The sequence below is a fragment of the Mercurialis annua genome, linkage group LG2 (genome assembly GCF_937616625.2).
Source record: "Mercurialis annua linkage group LG2, ddMerAnnu1.2, whole genome shotgun sequence".
Classification (NCBI taxonomy): domain Eukaryota; kingdom Viridiplantae; phylum Streptophyta; class Magnoliopsida; order Malpighiales; family Euphorbiaceae; genus Mercurialis; species Mercurialis annua.
The window spans coordinates 10,722,195-10,737,679 of NC_065571.1; the positions used below are offsets into that span (position 1 = coordinate 10,722,195).

At 30.2% G+C, this 15,485-nt stretch overlaps 3 protein-coding genes across 4 annotated transcripts; 1 reads left to right on the plus strand and 2 right to left on the minus strand.

Annotated features, from left to right (window-relative positions):
* The first annotated feature begins 3,106 nt into the window (after positions 1 to 3,106).
* Positions 3,107 to 8,534, plus strand: LOC126667080 (putative beta-glucosidase 41). Of its 2 annotated transcripts, none has more exons than XM_050360044.2 (13): positions 3,107 to 3,352; positions 3,465 to 3,531; positions 3,886 to 3,944; positions 6,019 to 6,094; positions 6,194 to 6,265; positions 6,354 to 6,441; positions 6,657 to 6,912; positions 6,995 to 7,110; positions 7,194 to 7,417; positions 7,519 to 7,550; positions 7,634 to 7,736; positions 7,804 to 7,921; positions 8,011 to 8,534. In XM_050360044.2, the coding sequence occupies exons 1-13, from the start codon at positions 3,230 to 3,232 to the stop codon at positions 8,204 to 8,206; spliced, it is 1,530 nt and encodes a 509-aa protein (XP_050216001.1). In that variant the 5' UTR covers positions 3,107 to 3,229; the 3' UTR covers positions 8,207 to 8,534. The 2 variants fall into 2 exon arrangements, with proteins under 2 accessions (XP_050216001.1, XP_050216002.1); XM_050360045.2 differs by having other exon boundaries at positions 3,108 to 3,352; positions 7,813 to 7,921; positions 8,011 to 8,530.
* Positions 8,535 to 9,571: 1,037 nt separating this feature from the next.
* On the minus strand, positions 9,572 to 12,256 carry LOC126667082 (uncharacterized). The gene is made up of 4 exons (XM_050360047.2): positions 11,697 to 12,256; positions 10,758 to 10,950; positions 10,125 to 10,218; positions 9,572 to 10,011 (listed from the first exon to the last, which is right to left on the minus strand). Exons 1-4 carry the CDS (start codon positions 12,059 to 12,061, stop codon positions 9,707 to 9,709), a joined length of 957 nt encoding a protein of 318 aa, XP_050216004.1. The 5' UTR covers positions 12,062 to 12,256; the 3' UTR covers positions 9,572 to 9,706.
* Positions 12,257 to 13,532: 1,276 nt separating this feature from the next.
* LOC126667083 (nicotinamidase 2-like) lies at positions 13,533 to 14,325 on the minus strand. The gene has a single exon (XM_050360049.2). It carries the CDS (start codon positions 14,266 to 14,268, stop codon positions 13,651 to 13,653), a length of 618 nt encoding a protein of 205 aa, XP_050216006.1. The 5' UTR covers positions 14,269 to 14,325; the 3' UTR covers positions 13,533 to 13,650.
* Positions 14,326 to 15,485: the final 1,160 nt, after the last annotated feature.

A 15,485-nucleotide genomic window follows, 5' to 3' on the forward strand; every position in this document is an offset into this window, starting at 1 on the left:
AAAGTAAAAAGGTTTAGGCTTTTTAATTTCATCAAATCAAGAGGATAAAAGTCCAACGTGGTATGCCACGTGAACGTCAGATAAACTAATTATTACCTCGTTTAAAAAATTAACTACTCCCTCCGTCCCATTTTAGAAGTCCCATTTGACTTTACACACAGATTAAGAAAACATTAATTATTCTTATCTTTTCATGTTTTTTCATGTTTTACCCCTATTAATGATAGTGAAATTTTCCATAAAACTCTTTTAAGATAACTAAAATAAGGGTAAAATGTGGTATTAAATGGAAAAGTATTCTAAAAATAGCAATGGGACTTTTTAAATGGGACATCCCAAAATAGAATATGGGACTTTTTAAACGGGACGGAGGGAGTACTATCTTTTTGGACGTTTGATAAACTTATTACTACTTCTTGTTTTTCTCTTTCAGAAAAAAGAGATAGGGAGTAGTAAGTTTATCAAGAATAATTATACAATCCAATTGCGCCACGTCATTCGTACGACAAACAAATAAAATATTAGTCATATATAAATGTCTAATAATAAAAAAATAGGCTTAATTACCAAAAAAACTCTTACCTTTTAGCCCTTTTTCAGTTGCACCCTAACGTTGCAATTTTGTCGGTTGCACCCTAATTCGCACTTTTGGGTTTCAATTCCACCCTCAAAATCAAATTGGACTTTTTTCACTCGGAAAAAATTCATAAAAACCCTTATAAAGTACTCGTTTAAACTCTTTTCCACATAAAAAGTTAAAAATGGATGACTTATTTTAATTTTTTTCAAATGAAAAAGAGATCAATTTAGTACTTGAGGGTGGAATTGAAAACCAAAGATGCGAATTTGGGTGCAACTGATAAAATTGCAACGTCGGGGTGCATTTGAAAATGGGCTAAAAGGTGGGGAGTTTTTTTTGGTGATTTAGCCCAAAAAAATAAACAATAAATAAAGATCTCTTATCGCAAATATTTACTGATATGTTGCAAAAATAACGTGGCACATTTGTGTGGGATAAACACTCGTTTATTGAACATCCAGAAAATAGTTAATTTGGTCGTAGACTTAATTTTTCTAATTTAACTTAAAATTAATTTTCTTTGAAATTATAAAAAAATCAAAAAATAATTATAGCTATTTAATAAATCGTAAAATTAATGTATAAAATTAAAAAAAAAATCATCTAAATAGGATATAGTACTTCTATAATAGAATTTAATGTATTCATCAAGTGTTAATACATATTGATTACATATCAGGATAATTATTGTTACTGGCGTTTTGTGTTTGTAACAACAAGCGTGTGAAATGCGGGCGTGCCAGGAAGCGGATTCCAAAATATAACTTAACTTCTTAAACGAGCGATTGGGGTTTGGTTAACCTTATAACAAGTACTCCAATCAAGTAATGCTAAAACAAAGAATCCAATTGTAAATATGTTTACTAATTGAATGAAATGAAAATACAAGTGTTTGAATAAAAATTGCAGAAGTTCAATCGTAAAGTTCTTTACTGATTGAAGAAAATTGAGAATGCTAAGTGCTGAGTGTTTTTGCCTTTGGGCTGGTTTTTGTTGGATTTGATCGGGGGTTGCAAATTGCCTGCTCTTCTCTTATTTATAGCTTCATCATTTGAAAACTGCTGCTTCATGTACCAACTGCACACGTTCTTCCGCACCTTCAGGAACTGCCAATCGTGTCTTTACTTCTGCTGCACGTGCTTTTTAACTTCTTTTCTTCTGAAATGGACTTCTTGGGCTTATGGGCCATTTAAATTAATATTTAATGGCCATTCAAATTTGGGCTTAATCTTCTGCAAATGGACTTGGACTTTTTGAATCTGTTAGGAATAACTAGTCAACCTCTGAAAATCACCTCCTAGAAGTCAACCTCTAAAAATCAACCTCTAGAAGTCACCTTCTAGAACTCAACCTCTAAAATCAACCTCTGGAGTAAAAATTAGTCAACCTCTAGAGACCAACCTTTGGAGACCAACATCTGAAGTCAAAATTAGTCAATCTCTAGAAATTAACCTTTGAAAATCAACCTCCGAAGTCAATTATTCACAGTACTCTTTTATCTTTTTAAAGAAATATGGGCTTTTATGGCCTTTTAGCCATATTTTTAATTTTGGTGCAAACAATTATATATAAATTCACCATATTTACACGAATTTTCAAAAATAACTCGACTTTTAAAAATGTGTCAATTCAGGGCACCACCTTTTCTTTTTCTTTTTTTAAAAACAACATCGACAATTTTTAATAGTGTTTTTGCTGACGTGGCTGGACACGTGGAAGACCCATCAGGTGTCCAGGTCAACGAAATTTTATTTAAAAATGTGGCCATGTTGTTTTTGAAAAGAAATGAAAGGTGATGTCTTAAATTGACATGTTTTAAAAATCGAATTATTGTTAAAAAATCATGTAAAGATTATAATTTTATATGTAATTAGCCTTTATATATTTAACAGATCATATGTGTATCTAGCATAGGTGTAGAAGAACTAGGCAAAAATAGTCTATAAGTCAACCAATATGAAAATAAAAGATTAAATCACTTCTAAAATTCAGACGTTGAATATAATTATAAAAATTAAAATATTTGAATATAATAATAAAAGAAAAAAAATTGAATTTAAAAAATAGTTCAAACAAAAAAATAATAATTAAAAATAATATGTGTACATAATATTAATAGTATAAATATATTAATAAAAACTAAAATAAAAAAAATTGAATTTTTTAATAAAATTTTAAAATTGTACATAAAAAATCAAAAAAAGAAAAAATGAAAATTTTATTTAGAATCTTGCCTATTTAATTAGTTTACACCATATAAAAATTGAAGAACTTTCTTTTTTTGAGGAACATTTGAAGAACATTACAAATTAAAATTATGAATATGACCCTCTTAAATTCATTTTGAATTTGAGGGAATCCCAATTCTAAAAGTAAACATATGAAAAAAAAAATAGTCAATAAATATTGAAACGTATTCATCAAAAAAAAAAAATATTGAAATGTGACGCGTACCAAAGCAAAAATAAAAAATGGTGGACTGCATAGCCATTAGCCACCCCAACTTATAAAATCAACACCTTCTTGCGCAAGAGAATACCACTTGTCTCCATTTTTTTCCCTATTTTCCTCCATTTTTTCATTTCTTCCTCAATTCTATATTTTTCATTAACTAAAAACATTCATATTATTGATTTATTATAAAAAACCATGTCAACTTTAATTACTCTATTTATTGTAATTACCTCTCTTTTTGTATACTCTGAATCTATTACCAGCAGAGCTGATTTTCCTCAAGGTTTTACGTTTGGAACTGCCTCTTCTGCTTATCAGGTTTATATATTTATAGTTATATATGATTTTCTCTTTTTTGGGTTAATTATTATTTACTCAGAATCTTTATAGTTTTATCATTTATTTAGTTTCATTTTGCATGCATGATTAGTTTGAAGGAGCTGTAAATGAAGGAAATAAAGGACTTAGCATTTGGGATACATTTACAAGGCAACCTGGTAATTTAAATATTTTTTTTAAACTTTGGTGACTTAATTATAATTCATTTTAATTTGACCATCAAATTTTATTTTATTTTTCAGTTATATTATTAAATTTTAATTTTATTTCAATAAGAGATTTTTCGGTAAAAGAGTACACTTGTTAGCTGAATTTTACTTTTTTTTTATCTGAAAATCTGCCGTACATAATTTAACTTAAAATAAAATTATACATACGTGGGAATTTAAAAAAAAAACTAGCAAAATTCGGTTACCACGTATACATTTTGGTAGAAAATAAATCAAAGCTTAATAAAATACCTTGAGGATTAATTAGCCGTTAATTTTAAGTTGGTAAATGTGTTTGGACAGGAAGAATATTGGACTTCAGTAATGCAGATACAACTGTTGATCAATATCATAGGTTTAAGGTAACTAATGAATTACATAATTTTAATTAATTGTTAATTATGAGTTGAACTCTTGTTTTTCATTTTTCCATTTTAATGCTTTTTTCTCAAGAAGAAGCAAACTTCTTTTGTTTTGTTACTTGTGTTATTGGATTGGAAGTAGTTTAGAAATGATGGGAAACTTTCTTTAATTTCCTTATCATAAGAGTTTTACACAAAAAAGTCATGTAATCAACAAATTTTGAAAAAAGAAGATGAAGGAGGAGAAAAGTAGCCAATGATTTTTAAGGGATCGAATGAGACGATTTAAAAAATGTCAACAAAAGAAACAATTAAATTTATTAATGATTATTGATTAATTGTTAGAGGCGGCTTAGGGGTGTGCATCGGTCGATTAGGTTATTTTTAATAGTAAAAATATAAACATTTTGCTTTGGAATAAAATAAATACAAAACCAAATTGAAAGATGAAGTTTGGTTCGGTTTAACTGAAATAAATGGATAAATTATCCTTTCTAATAAAAAATTTAAAAAAATGGAAATGAAAATTTGAAAAGAGATATCAAACCAAAGTAAAGGTTTAGTTTAGTTTGCTCGATTTTTTGGTTCACTTTACTTTAAAACGTAATTTAAAGTTTTCTTTTAGATCGAAACTAAATAGAACCAAACCTTCGAATATTATCATCATGTCAAACCGAACGGAATCAAATTTATCGGTTTAGTTCGGCTTTTCAGTTCCTGTTGGTTCTTGCACGCCCTTTATAACATGTTATAAAAGCTCAAACCGTTGATGCAAAAAGATGACTAAATCACTAAACTTACGGATAATTTTGTTTATTTATTATGAGGGTAAGGGGCAGGATTATCATTTGAACATATTATGGGAGAAATTATAATTTTTTTATTAATGGGCAGGAATTTATGGACGAGTCCAATTGGATAAGAATGATTGATAAATTATTACTTATATTGTTAGTAAGAGATATTTAGATGAGGATGATATGTCACTAACTTAGAAGGAAAGCGATAAAAAAATAACATGGTCAGATCATGCTAAACGAAAACTACACTTTTATACTCCCTTTCACTCTTTTTTAGTTGTCATTTGAAGATAAATTATAAATATTGAAAAATTAGTTTATTTATCTCAAATTTAAATATCAAAACTAATATAATTATTTTTATTAAACCTGTTAAAAAGAGTTTAGTTTAATAAATTGATATTTATTTGATAGACTGATTAAAGAATCACAACCGATTTGCAATACAAATTTTTAATTAGAAATTCTAAAATGTATTTATAAATAACTATATTTTCTTAAAAATGTTTTTGCAAATCTGCTCAATCTCTTTAAAATTTATTCTCGGTTTATTAATTCATGAGAATTTTAGCCATTTATTTTTGATTGAATAAAAATATATTTAAGTTTAAGAATAATTAGTCGGATATGAAAAGTTTTGGCCTATTTAAATATTATAGCAAATTATTTTGAAACCCCTCACATATGGCATAATTCACACTTTGTTCCCTCTTATTTGAAAATCAAATTGATATGATCCATCACTTTTGTTTCCGTCAACGATTTAGTCATTCCGTCCATTTTTGGTGTTAGTCAACCGAGTTAAAAGACTAAATCAAAAAATTAATTGATTTCAAAAAAACGACATGTCTATGATTTTGTTTTTCAAGTTTGAAATTAATTTATCCTTAAATCCTTTAACTTGGTTGACTAACACCAAAAGATAGACGGAGGGACAAAATTGTTGATAAAATCAAAAGTGAGGGATCAAATATTTCAAACAAGAGGGATCCAAGTGTGAATTATGACAAATATGAGAAACTTTAAAGTAATTTGCTCTAAATATTGTATAAAATTTCTGCTATATTATCTGATTTTTGTTTGATCTTAGCTTTGATTCGAAATTGAATTGGTCATATTTATAACAATTTGCAAAGGTTTAGCTTTTGTACATAATTTGACATAAAAACACTGGTAGCTAGTGTGAATTTTAAAAGAAACACCAATGATTTTAATTTTAATTCTTTTAATTTACTGATAAAAATTAGAATTTTAATAAACAAAAATGCATACAGGATGATATAGATTTGATGAAGGATTTAGGAATGGATGCCTATAGATTTTCAATATCATGGCCAAGAATAATTCCAAGTAAGTCAACGAATGAACCTGAAAATTCCTTTCTGCTTGACAATTTCTAAATAATTTTTTTACATCTAACTGTTTCAGATTTTATTCTTTGATATATAGATGGAACAGGGGAGCCCAATTCAGAAGGAATAGAATACTACAATAGCCTTATCGATGCCTTACTCGAAAAAGGTTCTAAACGTAAACAACATCTTTCGCATTCGGTTTATGCTCGAGTAAATTAGTATTAATCGAGTCTGTAGATGTTCTTCTTTATCAGGAATCGAGCCTTACGTAACTCTCTATCATTGGGACCTTCCACAGATCCTTGAAGATAACTACCAGGGATGGTTGAGCAAGCAAATAGTGTAAGCACGAAAATTTCTCGAATTATATTTATCAGCATTTCATTTTCAGAAACGCTCTTGAGATTCCAAAATTGTATATTTATAGCATATTCTCGTAAAATATGTTATTTCATATATTTTACGTTTTGTATTTCTCGTTTTGTGCCACATAGATATGCGGCATTCTTCTTTCTTGTGTGATAATGCAGTCATCAAGCTTTATTAACTATTTGCAGAAATGACTTTAAACATTATGCTTTCATTTGCTTCCAAGCTTTCGGAGATCGAGTTAAACACTGGATCACTTTCAATGAACCTCATGGTTTCTCCATTCAAGGTTACGATACCGGTATTCAAGCTCCCGGAAGATGTTCTATTCTCGGACATCTTTTTTGTAAGACGGGAAATTCATCAGTTGAGCCTTATATCGTAGCTCATAACATTTTGTTATCACATGCTGCTGCTTATCGCTGTTATCGGACTTACTTCAAGGTATCCTCCGCAGGAATGTAATCATCTCCGGAAGAGAAGATTTCAGTTCAATTCTCGACTAATAGGATTCATGTTCTTTTAGGCAAAACAAGGAGGTCAGATTGGAATAGCATTAGATTCCAAGTGGTATGAGCCAATATCCGATGCTGACGAGGACAAGGAAGCGGCGCATAGAGCGATGGACTTCTCCATCGGATGGTAAATATGTTTTATCAGAAGGAATCAAATTTCATATACAGAAAAAGGCATGAAAAAGTTTGACAGTAAAGAAAATGAATCAGGTTTCTTGATCCACTTTTCTTCGGCAAATATCCTCTTTCAATGAAAAAGCTCGTCGGTGAAAGATTACCAGAGATCACTCCTCAGATGTCGAAATTCTTAGTCGGATGCTTGGACTTCATTGGCATTAACCATTACACAACATTGTATGCTAGAAACGACAGGACTCGATTTCGGAAACTAATATTGCAAGATGCTTCATCTGACACTGCTGTAATTAGCACAGGTAAGATTCAACACAATCTTTAACATTTTAACTAAAACTGCGAATACACGATCAATCAAACAATGAGCTGATTTACTCTCTCGTGCACATTCTCACTACAGCTTATCGAAGAGGTGTACCTATCGGAGAACAAGTACGTTCCATCAACTTGCAAGGCACTAGGATTTTGTTATTATATTCAAATTAAAGTCAGCTCATAAGTACTAACTCCTCCAGGCTGCTTCGCGTTGGCTACGCATTGTCCCTTGGGGCATTCGTAAATTAGTGAACTATGTGAAAGATAAGTACGACAATCCGCCGGTGATGATAACAGAAAATGGTAAGTAGTTCCTCAGGTTTTTGATGTCAAAAAGGTAGGTTTAAACAAATTTATAATCTGACTTCAGTATTTGCAGGCATGGACGATAAGAACAAACCATTTACAACTTTAAACAAGGCATTACAGGATGATAAGAGAATAGAATACCACAGAGACTATCTATCAAACCTGTCTGCAGCTATAAGGTAACGGTAACAGCAGCTATTCTGCAGAATTGTAATCTTAAGAAAAATTCAACTGAGGAATAAAAAATCAACTCAACCAATCAATGCAGGGAGGATAAGTGCAACGTTCGGGGCTATTTTGTTTGGTCTGTACTAGACAACTGGGAATGGAACTCGGGTTATACCGTCAGATTTGGACTTTACTATGTCGATTACAAAAACAATCTTACGAGAATACCAAAAGCTTCTGCTCTATGGTTCAAAAGTATACTCAGACTAAACAGTGATCTTCAAAGCCAGCTATAAAATGTATATATTACGAGATTGTATATTTGTATAGAATGAAATTATTCAGAAAAGAATGTAAAGGGGCAAATATTAAATTAAATAACATGAATATAGAAAAAAGAGGAGAAAAAAATTAAACACAGGATGTCACCACTAGGGCCGTACAAAAAGAAATACAAACCAACCAAGTCAAATATATTCAAACAAACCAACTCAAAAAATAATGTCTAAATAATTAATGGTTTGAATTTGGTTTGGAAAAGTAAAATTTTTTAATTATTGGTCTGGTTTGCGGTTTCAAAAATTACAAACCAACATAAAACCAAACCAAACTAGTATATGTACATATATATTTTCTTTATTAAAAATGTAAATATTGTGATTTAAAGAATAAAATTTAACACTTTTTTTTATTAATACTACTCTATTAAATAATATAATTTGATATCTGATTAAATATTTTAATTTAAATATATTATATTTATTATTAATCAATAAATGTTAATTTTTCTATAAAGGTAGGATATTATATTAATAAAATATAAAAAAATTATAATATAAAACATTTTTTTCATTTATTAGTTATTATTATAATTTATCATAAAAAATAAACATTATTTTCATTATCAATAGATAATTTTAAAATATTACAAATTTTTATTTCATATAATAAATAAAATAATTATTTGATGATAGTTTGAACTAAATTTATACAAAAATTATCGAACAATACCATTATCTATTTGTTTTGGTTTTGGATTGAACTAAAATATTAGTGCTAAATCAGTCAAACCAAACTATAAACCGCTGGTTACTGCTATGAGTGCTACCTTTTCTCTAATATTCGGATAGTCCCTATATTTCTCCGTCTCTCTTCCTTCAGTACCCAATTTAACCAATTAAATCCCGTGTTATAATTGGGACTCTCTAAAGTAGCAATCAGGTATTAAGAAAATGAATCTTAAATCAAAATAAACACAGCATTTTGAGGGGGCAAAAAAAGGAATAGCATAACACAGTTCTGAACAGGTTAGAGAAGAAACAGCCTACAATCCCAATTATTCAGTTCTCACTAAAAGTGAATCAATAAAGGCATTTGTTGTTTCCTAATCTCTTCAATGAAAAAACCAAGTAATTTGGCCTTAAAGAATGCACAGTTCTACATATAATCAGAATAATTGTCACCGAGATAGGTCGTTACCACTAGGTATCCATGCCATCAGAAGTTGAACAATTTAAATCAGATGCCAATAGTGAGAATGCGTCTAGATTACAAAGCTACTGAAGAAATTTAGCAACTAAGAAATCAAAATTGAAAGAAAAAAAAGAAAGTGAACGACAATGGTCAAAAAAACTGAAAATGAACTCTTCATGCAGACAACATTAAAAAAGATGAGGTACTATGGTATGATGATTGTAAATTCCAGTGTAGATAATGTAAAAATGCAAACAGGAAATTTAGTTTCAAAAAGTCTGTTTTCTCGACAAATTTACAGACGGGATTCCAATAAAGGAACTCTAACCTCTCTTCAGCACCACCACCATGATGACTGTCACTGCCAATGCCATGAACGAAGCTCCCAGAGACTTATCAAAGAAAGATGATTTCTCATTTGCATCGGCAGTTTCAGAAATGCTCTCTGCAGGTGAATACCCGAACATCTGCTGAACAAAAGAGGAGACATTACTCATCATCTCAGTTACACTGTTCTTAATACTCTCAAATATATCTATGGGCTTATTTTCAGTCTTCTCAGCTTGGCTGGCATCATCAGACGATACATTAGAAATCCTTGGAGAAACAGGATCCCGTAACTCAGCATCTGCACCAGATTATGTTGGGATCAATTAATTGGGTAAATTAGAGCTAAAATAAAATGAGCGAGAAAAAGATGCATGCATATGGTGATCGACAGAAATTAATACGTATTCTTACTAGTCTTTTGAGACAGGAGGTATTCCTGAAGAGCTTCATTTTTGAAAACTGCATCCCACACATTTGGATCTGTAGCAATGGAAGCTACAACAGACTGCAGAAACCAATATCAGCACTTAATGATGTAAATATAAATTTAAACACATGACTGTATTCTAAAAGTAAAACTAAAACAAAAATTTATGTTAAGCTTTAGAAAGATTTGTATAAGTTGTAATTCTCCCTGGACCTCAGTACCCTCTAGAACACAGGAGCATATTATGAATTACAGTTTCCATATTTTGTAGATTGAATAAAAGTAACTATTCCTTCCCAACTTTTTGATTCTTTAAAATTAATCGAGAACTAATACGGAGAATGGTCATTTAGAACAAAGATAACTAGAAAATATTTGAAGGTTACATCCTAAAGAAATAAGGTTGCAAATTCAGAAAGCCTGCGTACAGTCACATTATGGGGTAAAACTTAAAAAATTCGGAAGACCAGGGGAGAAAAGGAACGGAAATAGGTAGAAAAAGGAATATCATCAACCCGGTTACTATATATCATCTCATCATAAATAAACAAATGGATAGAAAAAAAATAACCAAAAAAAAAAATGCTTAAAATTGAAGACAGTTAATTCATCACAACCTGTGCTTGTGGATTTTCATTGAGCAATGTAAATGCCCTGATAGCATGTCTTGGTGCAGACATTTCTTTTGCATCACAAGTGACACAGCTTTTAGTCTCTAAGCAGTCTGAGTTTGTAAGCAAAGATAAACCAGACAATTGGCCACCATCTCCAAATAAACCATCGGATGTGGCAGGAGATGACAGATACATTCTGCGAAATGACCAAGATTATAGATAGAAATAAGATATGAATTAATATAACAAAAATCACAACAAATAACAGCATAAAATAATTCCTTGCATCATAAATTCAATGTTGTTATATACCAAACATTCCATATCTACAGCATGTAAAAGTAAAACAACTTAAGAAAGATGAAATTGCTATCAAGAATATCTCATATACATCTCAAAAAAGTATTAGGAAATTCTAAAGCCAATCAATAATCACAGCTTTATTACCACGAAACAGGAAAGTGTATCAATTACTGTGAATATTATTAGACATTAGTTACTTTCAGTGGCGGAACTAGGTTGGGGCAAGGTAAGGCAGTTCCGAAATATGACGAGTGCCATATATTAATACTAACAAGTCAAAAAAAAAAAAACATGTCCAGTCCAAAAAAATAGTAGCCAGACAAAAATTCCGCTTCACCTCAACAAATTTTCTGATTACGCCACTGTTTAGTTTGTATTCAATTCTACTCTAGAATTCTTTTAATTTGCAATTGAATCCATTTGACATTAAACATGATCAATTCTACAAAACCTAAAAAACAGAGTTATTAATTCAATTTCTAAGTAAACCAAACACTATTACATTCAAGTACAAATTAATCCTATAAAATTCCATAGAATTCATTTGAATCAAACGCTAGTTAGAAATCCTAATTCAACCAAACAATAACTATACAACAAAAAGATCAAAACTTTCATAATCATAAACAAAAAATTTACTTCTCTAGTGCATCTTTAACTTCACTTGTAGCAGCCTTAGCTTCTTCAATAGTAGGCGGACCTCCAAAGACGACACGTGGCAACGGTTCATCCCTTTCAAACAAATATTCCTCAGGTTCAACTCCCGCAAATTCCCAATCATCAATCTCAAAAGCTGGCCTTTGAAATCCCTCGATTTCAACACTGCCTGAAGTTTTACTCTGCTGCGATGATGAGATAATCGCCGAAACGGGGCGTTTCGCGCTTCGAACAGAATGTTCAGCTGGAGACGAAATTGACGACGGGAATCCACCTCGGACTCCGCTGCTCATCACTCCTACTCCGGCGGCTTTTGCCGCCGCTCTTATGGCTGCTCCTCCTCCCATTCCGATCGTTCAAATCGCTGATTTTGATTTTGATTTTAGTATTATGATGATGAAGCAAAGGTTACTGATTTGAATGGACCGCCAGGTTTTTGGATTGGATCAAAATAGGAATCAGTTATTTATAGGATGTCGTATTTGAAAAGAAAGTAGATAAGAATCATACGATATTTATGTTGATACGACGATAGATTGCGTCGTATCGCATTGTAGAAGCGAGTCCTAGTAGGTAACTTACTCGATAAGTTCTGTTTTCTTTTAGATTTTAAATTGAAAGCTATGATGTATTAATAATGTTTTTGGGTTATTACATTAATTTTGTGGAAATAATTAGCAGTATTTTAATATTTTTAAATTTTAAACTAGTCTAAATTAATTTTATAGGGATTTATAATAAGATTTAATAACTTGATCATTGTTGAACTGATTGTATTCAGTTATAACACAACCACCTGTAGATTGATTGTAACCACCTGATAAGTTAAACTAGTTAGTCATGCATACAAAGTGTTACTGCAGTTGTATATATTCAATGAGAATGAGAAGTAGGGCTCTGCATTCGGTATTTCGGGCGGTTCAATAGTTGATAGAGTAAAGTTGAACGGTTTACAATTATAAAAAATTAAACCAAACTATAACGGTATGATCAATAACTGAATTATTCTGTTATTGATATTTTTAATCGGTTTGGTACGTTTTTTAATGGTCTTATGAATCAGTACATAATGGACTTAAATAATGGTTTTTGATTATGCACAGGCTCAAGTATACATTATTTTGGACTTAAATAATAATTTATTCTTTTAATTTATAAACTAAGAACAATTAACATATAACTTAATTTGATGGAAAATCAGCCATGAACTTATTAATTTTGGATAATTACCTCCATTTTAGAAATTTATCTTCTTATAAATTAATTGTCATTCAATTAGCAATTTATTCTCCCAATTTGTAAGTTAATTTGTCAAAATAGAACTAATTATTCATAATCAGCAAGTTCATGATTAATTTATACATAAAATTAATTTATATATTTTCTGGTAACGTGAAAACCTCGGGCGGAGTCCGATCACCCTTTAAGACGGAGCCCGACAACTTGGATAAATCCTCAGGAAGGCTAGCCTTGTCATCTCATCGCCCCCACATCCCACATAATACAATTCTTCTAACAACTCATTTACAAATGTTTCCAATAAGTCCCATTTTATGAAATATGAAATTCGAACTTTGGTTCTTTAAATTCCATGCTTACTGTCCACACTTGTGACCAATTGATCCAACTCGTGGTGAATAATTAATTTATATATTAATAGCTCATTATTTATAAATTGAAGGGATAACTTGCTACTTAAGTTCATTATTTGCAAATGAGGCTTAATCCTAATGGGCAAGTCTTCCAATACATTTCGGATGATTAGAGGTTCAACCCAATCTCTGTAGGCCCATTGTTTCGCCTTCTTAAAAACAAATCTTTCAAACAAAAAGTACACGTTATTTTATTTTACATATTATTTGATTTTCATATAATTACACATTATTTCTTCCCGTAAAAATAAAAACCAAACACAATATTAATAGAAAAAAAACCCTTAATTCCCAGAAAATACATTTTCTAGCCTTTGACAATCAACCAAATAAGCAAACCCATAAGCCAAATTCTTCAAAGTTGCCTCATGCAACTCTGCGTCAACAGTCCCCGTGGCATCCGTCGAGAAAAACACTCTAAACCCTCTCACAAACGCATCACGCGCCGTCGTCTCACAGCACAAATTCGTCATAACTCCGCTCACAATCACCTCCTCCACGCCCATCTCCGTCAACCTCTCATAAAGCCCCGTATTAGCAAAAGCACTGTACGTATTCTTCTCCACCACTTCATATTCTTTCTTCACTACCGCCCCCTCAATCTCCGGCATCAGCTGAGATTCAACGGTGCCGTCCATAACCAACTCGTTATCCCACCACTCTCCTAACATGCCGTAATCAGCAGGAGACTGGTGACGGTGGCGCGTGAAGAAAATTGGGATGTTTGCATGGCGACAGAGGTGTATGGTTTTGAGAAGGTTAGGGAGTATTGGTTTGAGAATTGAGGAGAAATAGTTTTGGGCGTCGATGACTAACAGAACTGATGATTTCGGGTCTGGGTTTCTGGTTCGGGTCTCGTATTTTTTGTATGATGAACATTTTAGGGATGTGGAGGTTGCCATTGTTGTAAAGAGAAGATGCTGCTGTTTACTGGAAACTTCAAGAAATTTATAAACAAAATGACAACCACAAGCAGCCAAACCATTTTTATTTAAGTAACGTGTCACTTATATTGATACATTTAAAATAAAATTATATATAATTTTGTATTTGTTTAATCTTATAATTTTTAGTATATATATATATGAAAATTTATTAATTAGAAAAGATTATGTTGATATAATGATTAATTATAAGTTTTGTTGATTTTAATTTTAATTTATTTTAAATGAAAAAAAATAATATTTTATCATAAAATAAATAATAAGAGTTATAAAAAAATTGAAATCTCATAAACTCTAATTTAGTTTAATTTAATTGTAATTTTAAAAATAACAACATTTGTGATATAAATAATCAATCAACTTATAAAATAATACTACTTTTAAATAAAAATTTAAGATAAAAATTACATAAAGATCGTGCATTGTAAATTCATAAAAATATTCTTTAACGATAATTTATTTTAAGACGGCATTATCATCCAAATATATGCTACTTTTTCGGCTGTTTTTTGTTTATAGTTCAAATTTTAAAAATCTTCATTAGCTTATTTTTTAATTTTCAGTTTTAATTATAGTCCTTTATTAAAATTGGAGAGAAATAAATTTAAGAATTTCTTCATATTATTTTAATTTTCTTTTTTTTAATCATAATAATTTCTAATATAAAGCAATATGAAGGTATATTTATATTTTTTCCACTTCGAATTTAAACAAATGGTTACAATTTAAATTGAAAATTAAAAAAAAAAAGACTAAACTAAGTCTTTTTAAAGTTTAATCTATAAACAAAAAGACCGACAAAGTGGAATATTTTTAAATAATTAAGCTTTTTAGAAATAATAATTTTTATGATATAAACATACTAATACATAGTTTATAAATTGACAAGTGGTGCCAAGAAGCTTAACATTTTTTTTAATCCAAGTCCTTGTAAAATTATAAATATATTATAATTTGGTCAATTTCCCATAAATCTATTTAATTTTTTTAAAATTGATTTATTTTAATTATGTGACATCAATTATCGACTTCTTTTCTATTTTTTTTTAAAACAAACATTATGCATTCAATCGTCACGTAGGCAATTAAACCAATTTTTAAAAATTTAGATAGTTTTCCAACATATTGATCAAATTAGAATAGTTTTATAATTTTTAAAAAGTTTAGATAAATTT

Bases quoted from the DNA above. Each gene is read 5' to 3' on its own strand.
- LOC126667083 (XM_050360049.2), bottom strand. From the start codon at position 14,268: ATGGCAACCTCCACATCCCTAAAATGTTCATCATACAAAAAATACGAG.
- LOC126667080 (XM_050360044.2), top strand. From the start codon at position 3,230: ATGTCAACTTTAATTACTCTATTTATTGTAATTACCTCTCTTTTTGTA. The intron at 6,442-6,656 runs GTAAGCACGAAA...AACTATTTGCAG, and splicing joins TGGTTGAGCAAGCAAATAGT to AAATGACTTTAAACATTATG. The intron at 7,111-7,193 runs GTAAATATGTTT...AAAATGAATCAG, and splicing joins ATGGACTTCTCCATCGGATG to GTTTCTTGATCCACTTTTCT.
- LOC126667082 (XM_050360047.2), bottom strand. From the start codon at position 12,061: ATGGGAGGAGGAGCAGCCATAAGAGCGGCGGCAAAAGCCGCCGGAGTA. The intron at 10,219-10,757 runs GTTGTGATGAAT...TGGTTTCTGCAG, and splicing joins ATGAAAATCCACAAGCACAG to TCTGTTGTAGCTTCCATTGC. The intron at 10,012-10,124 runs GTAAGAATACGT...AATCTGGTGCAG, and splicing joins CCTCCTGTCTCAAAAGACTA to ATGCTGAGTTACGGGATCCT.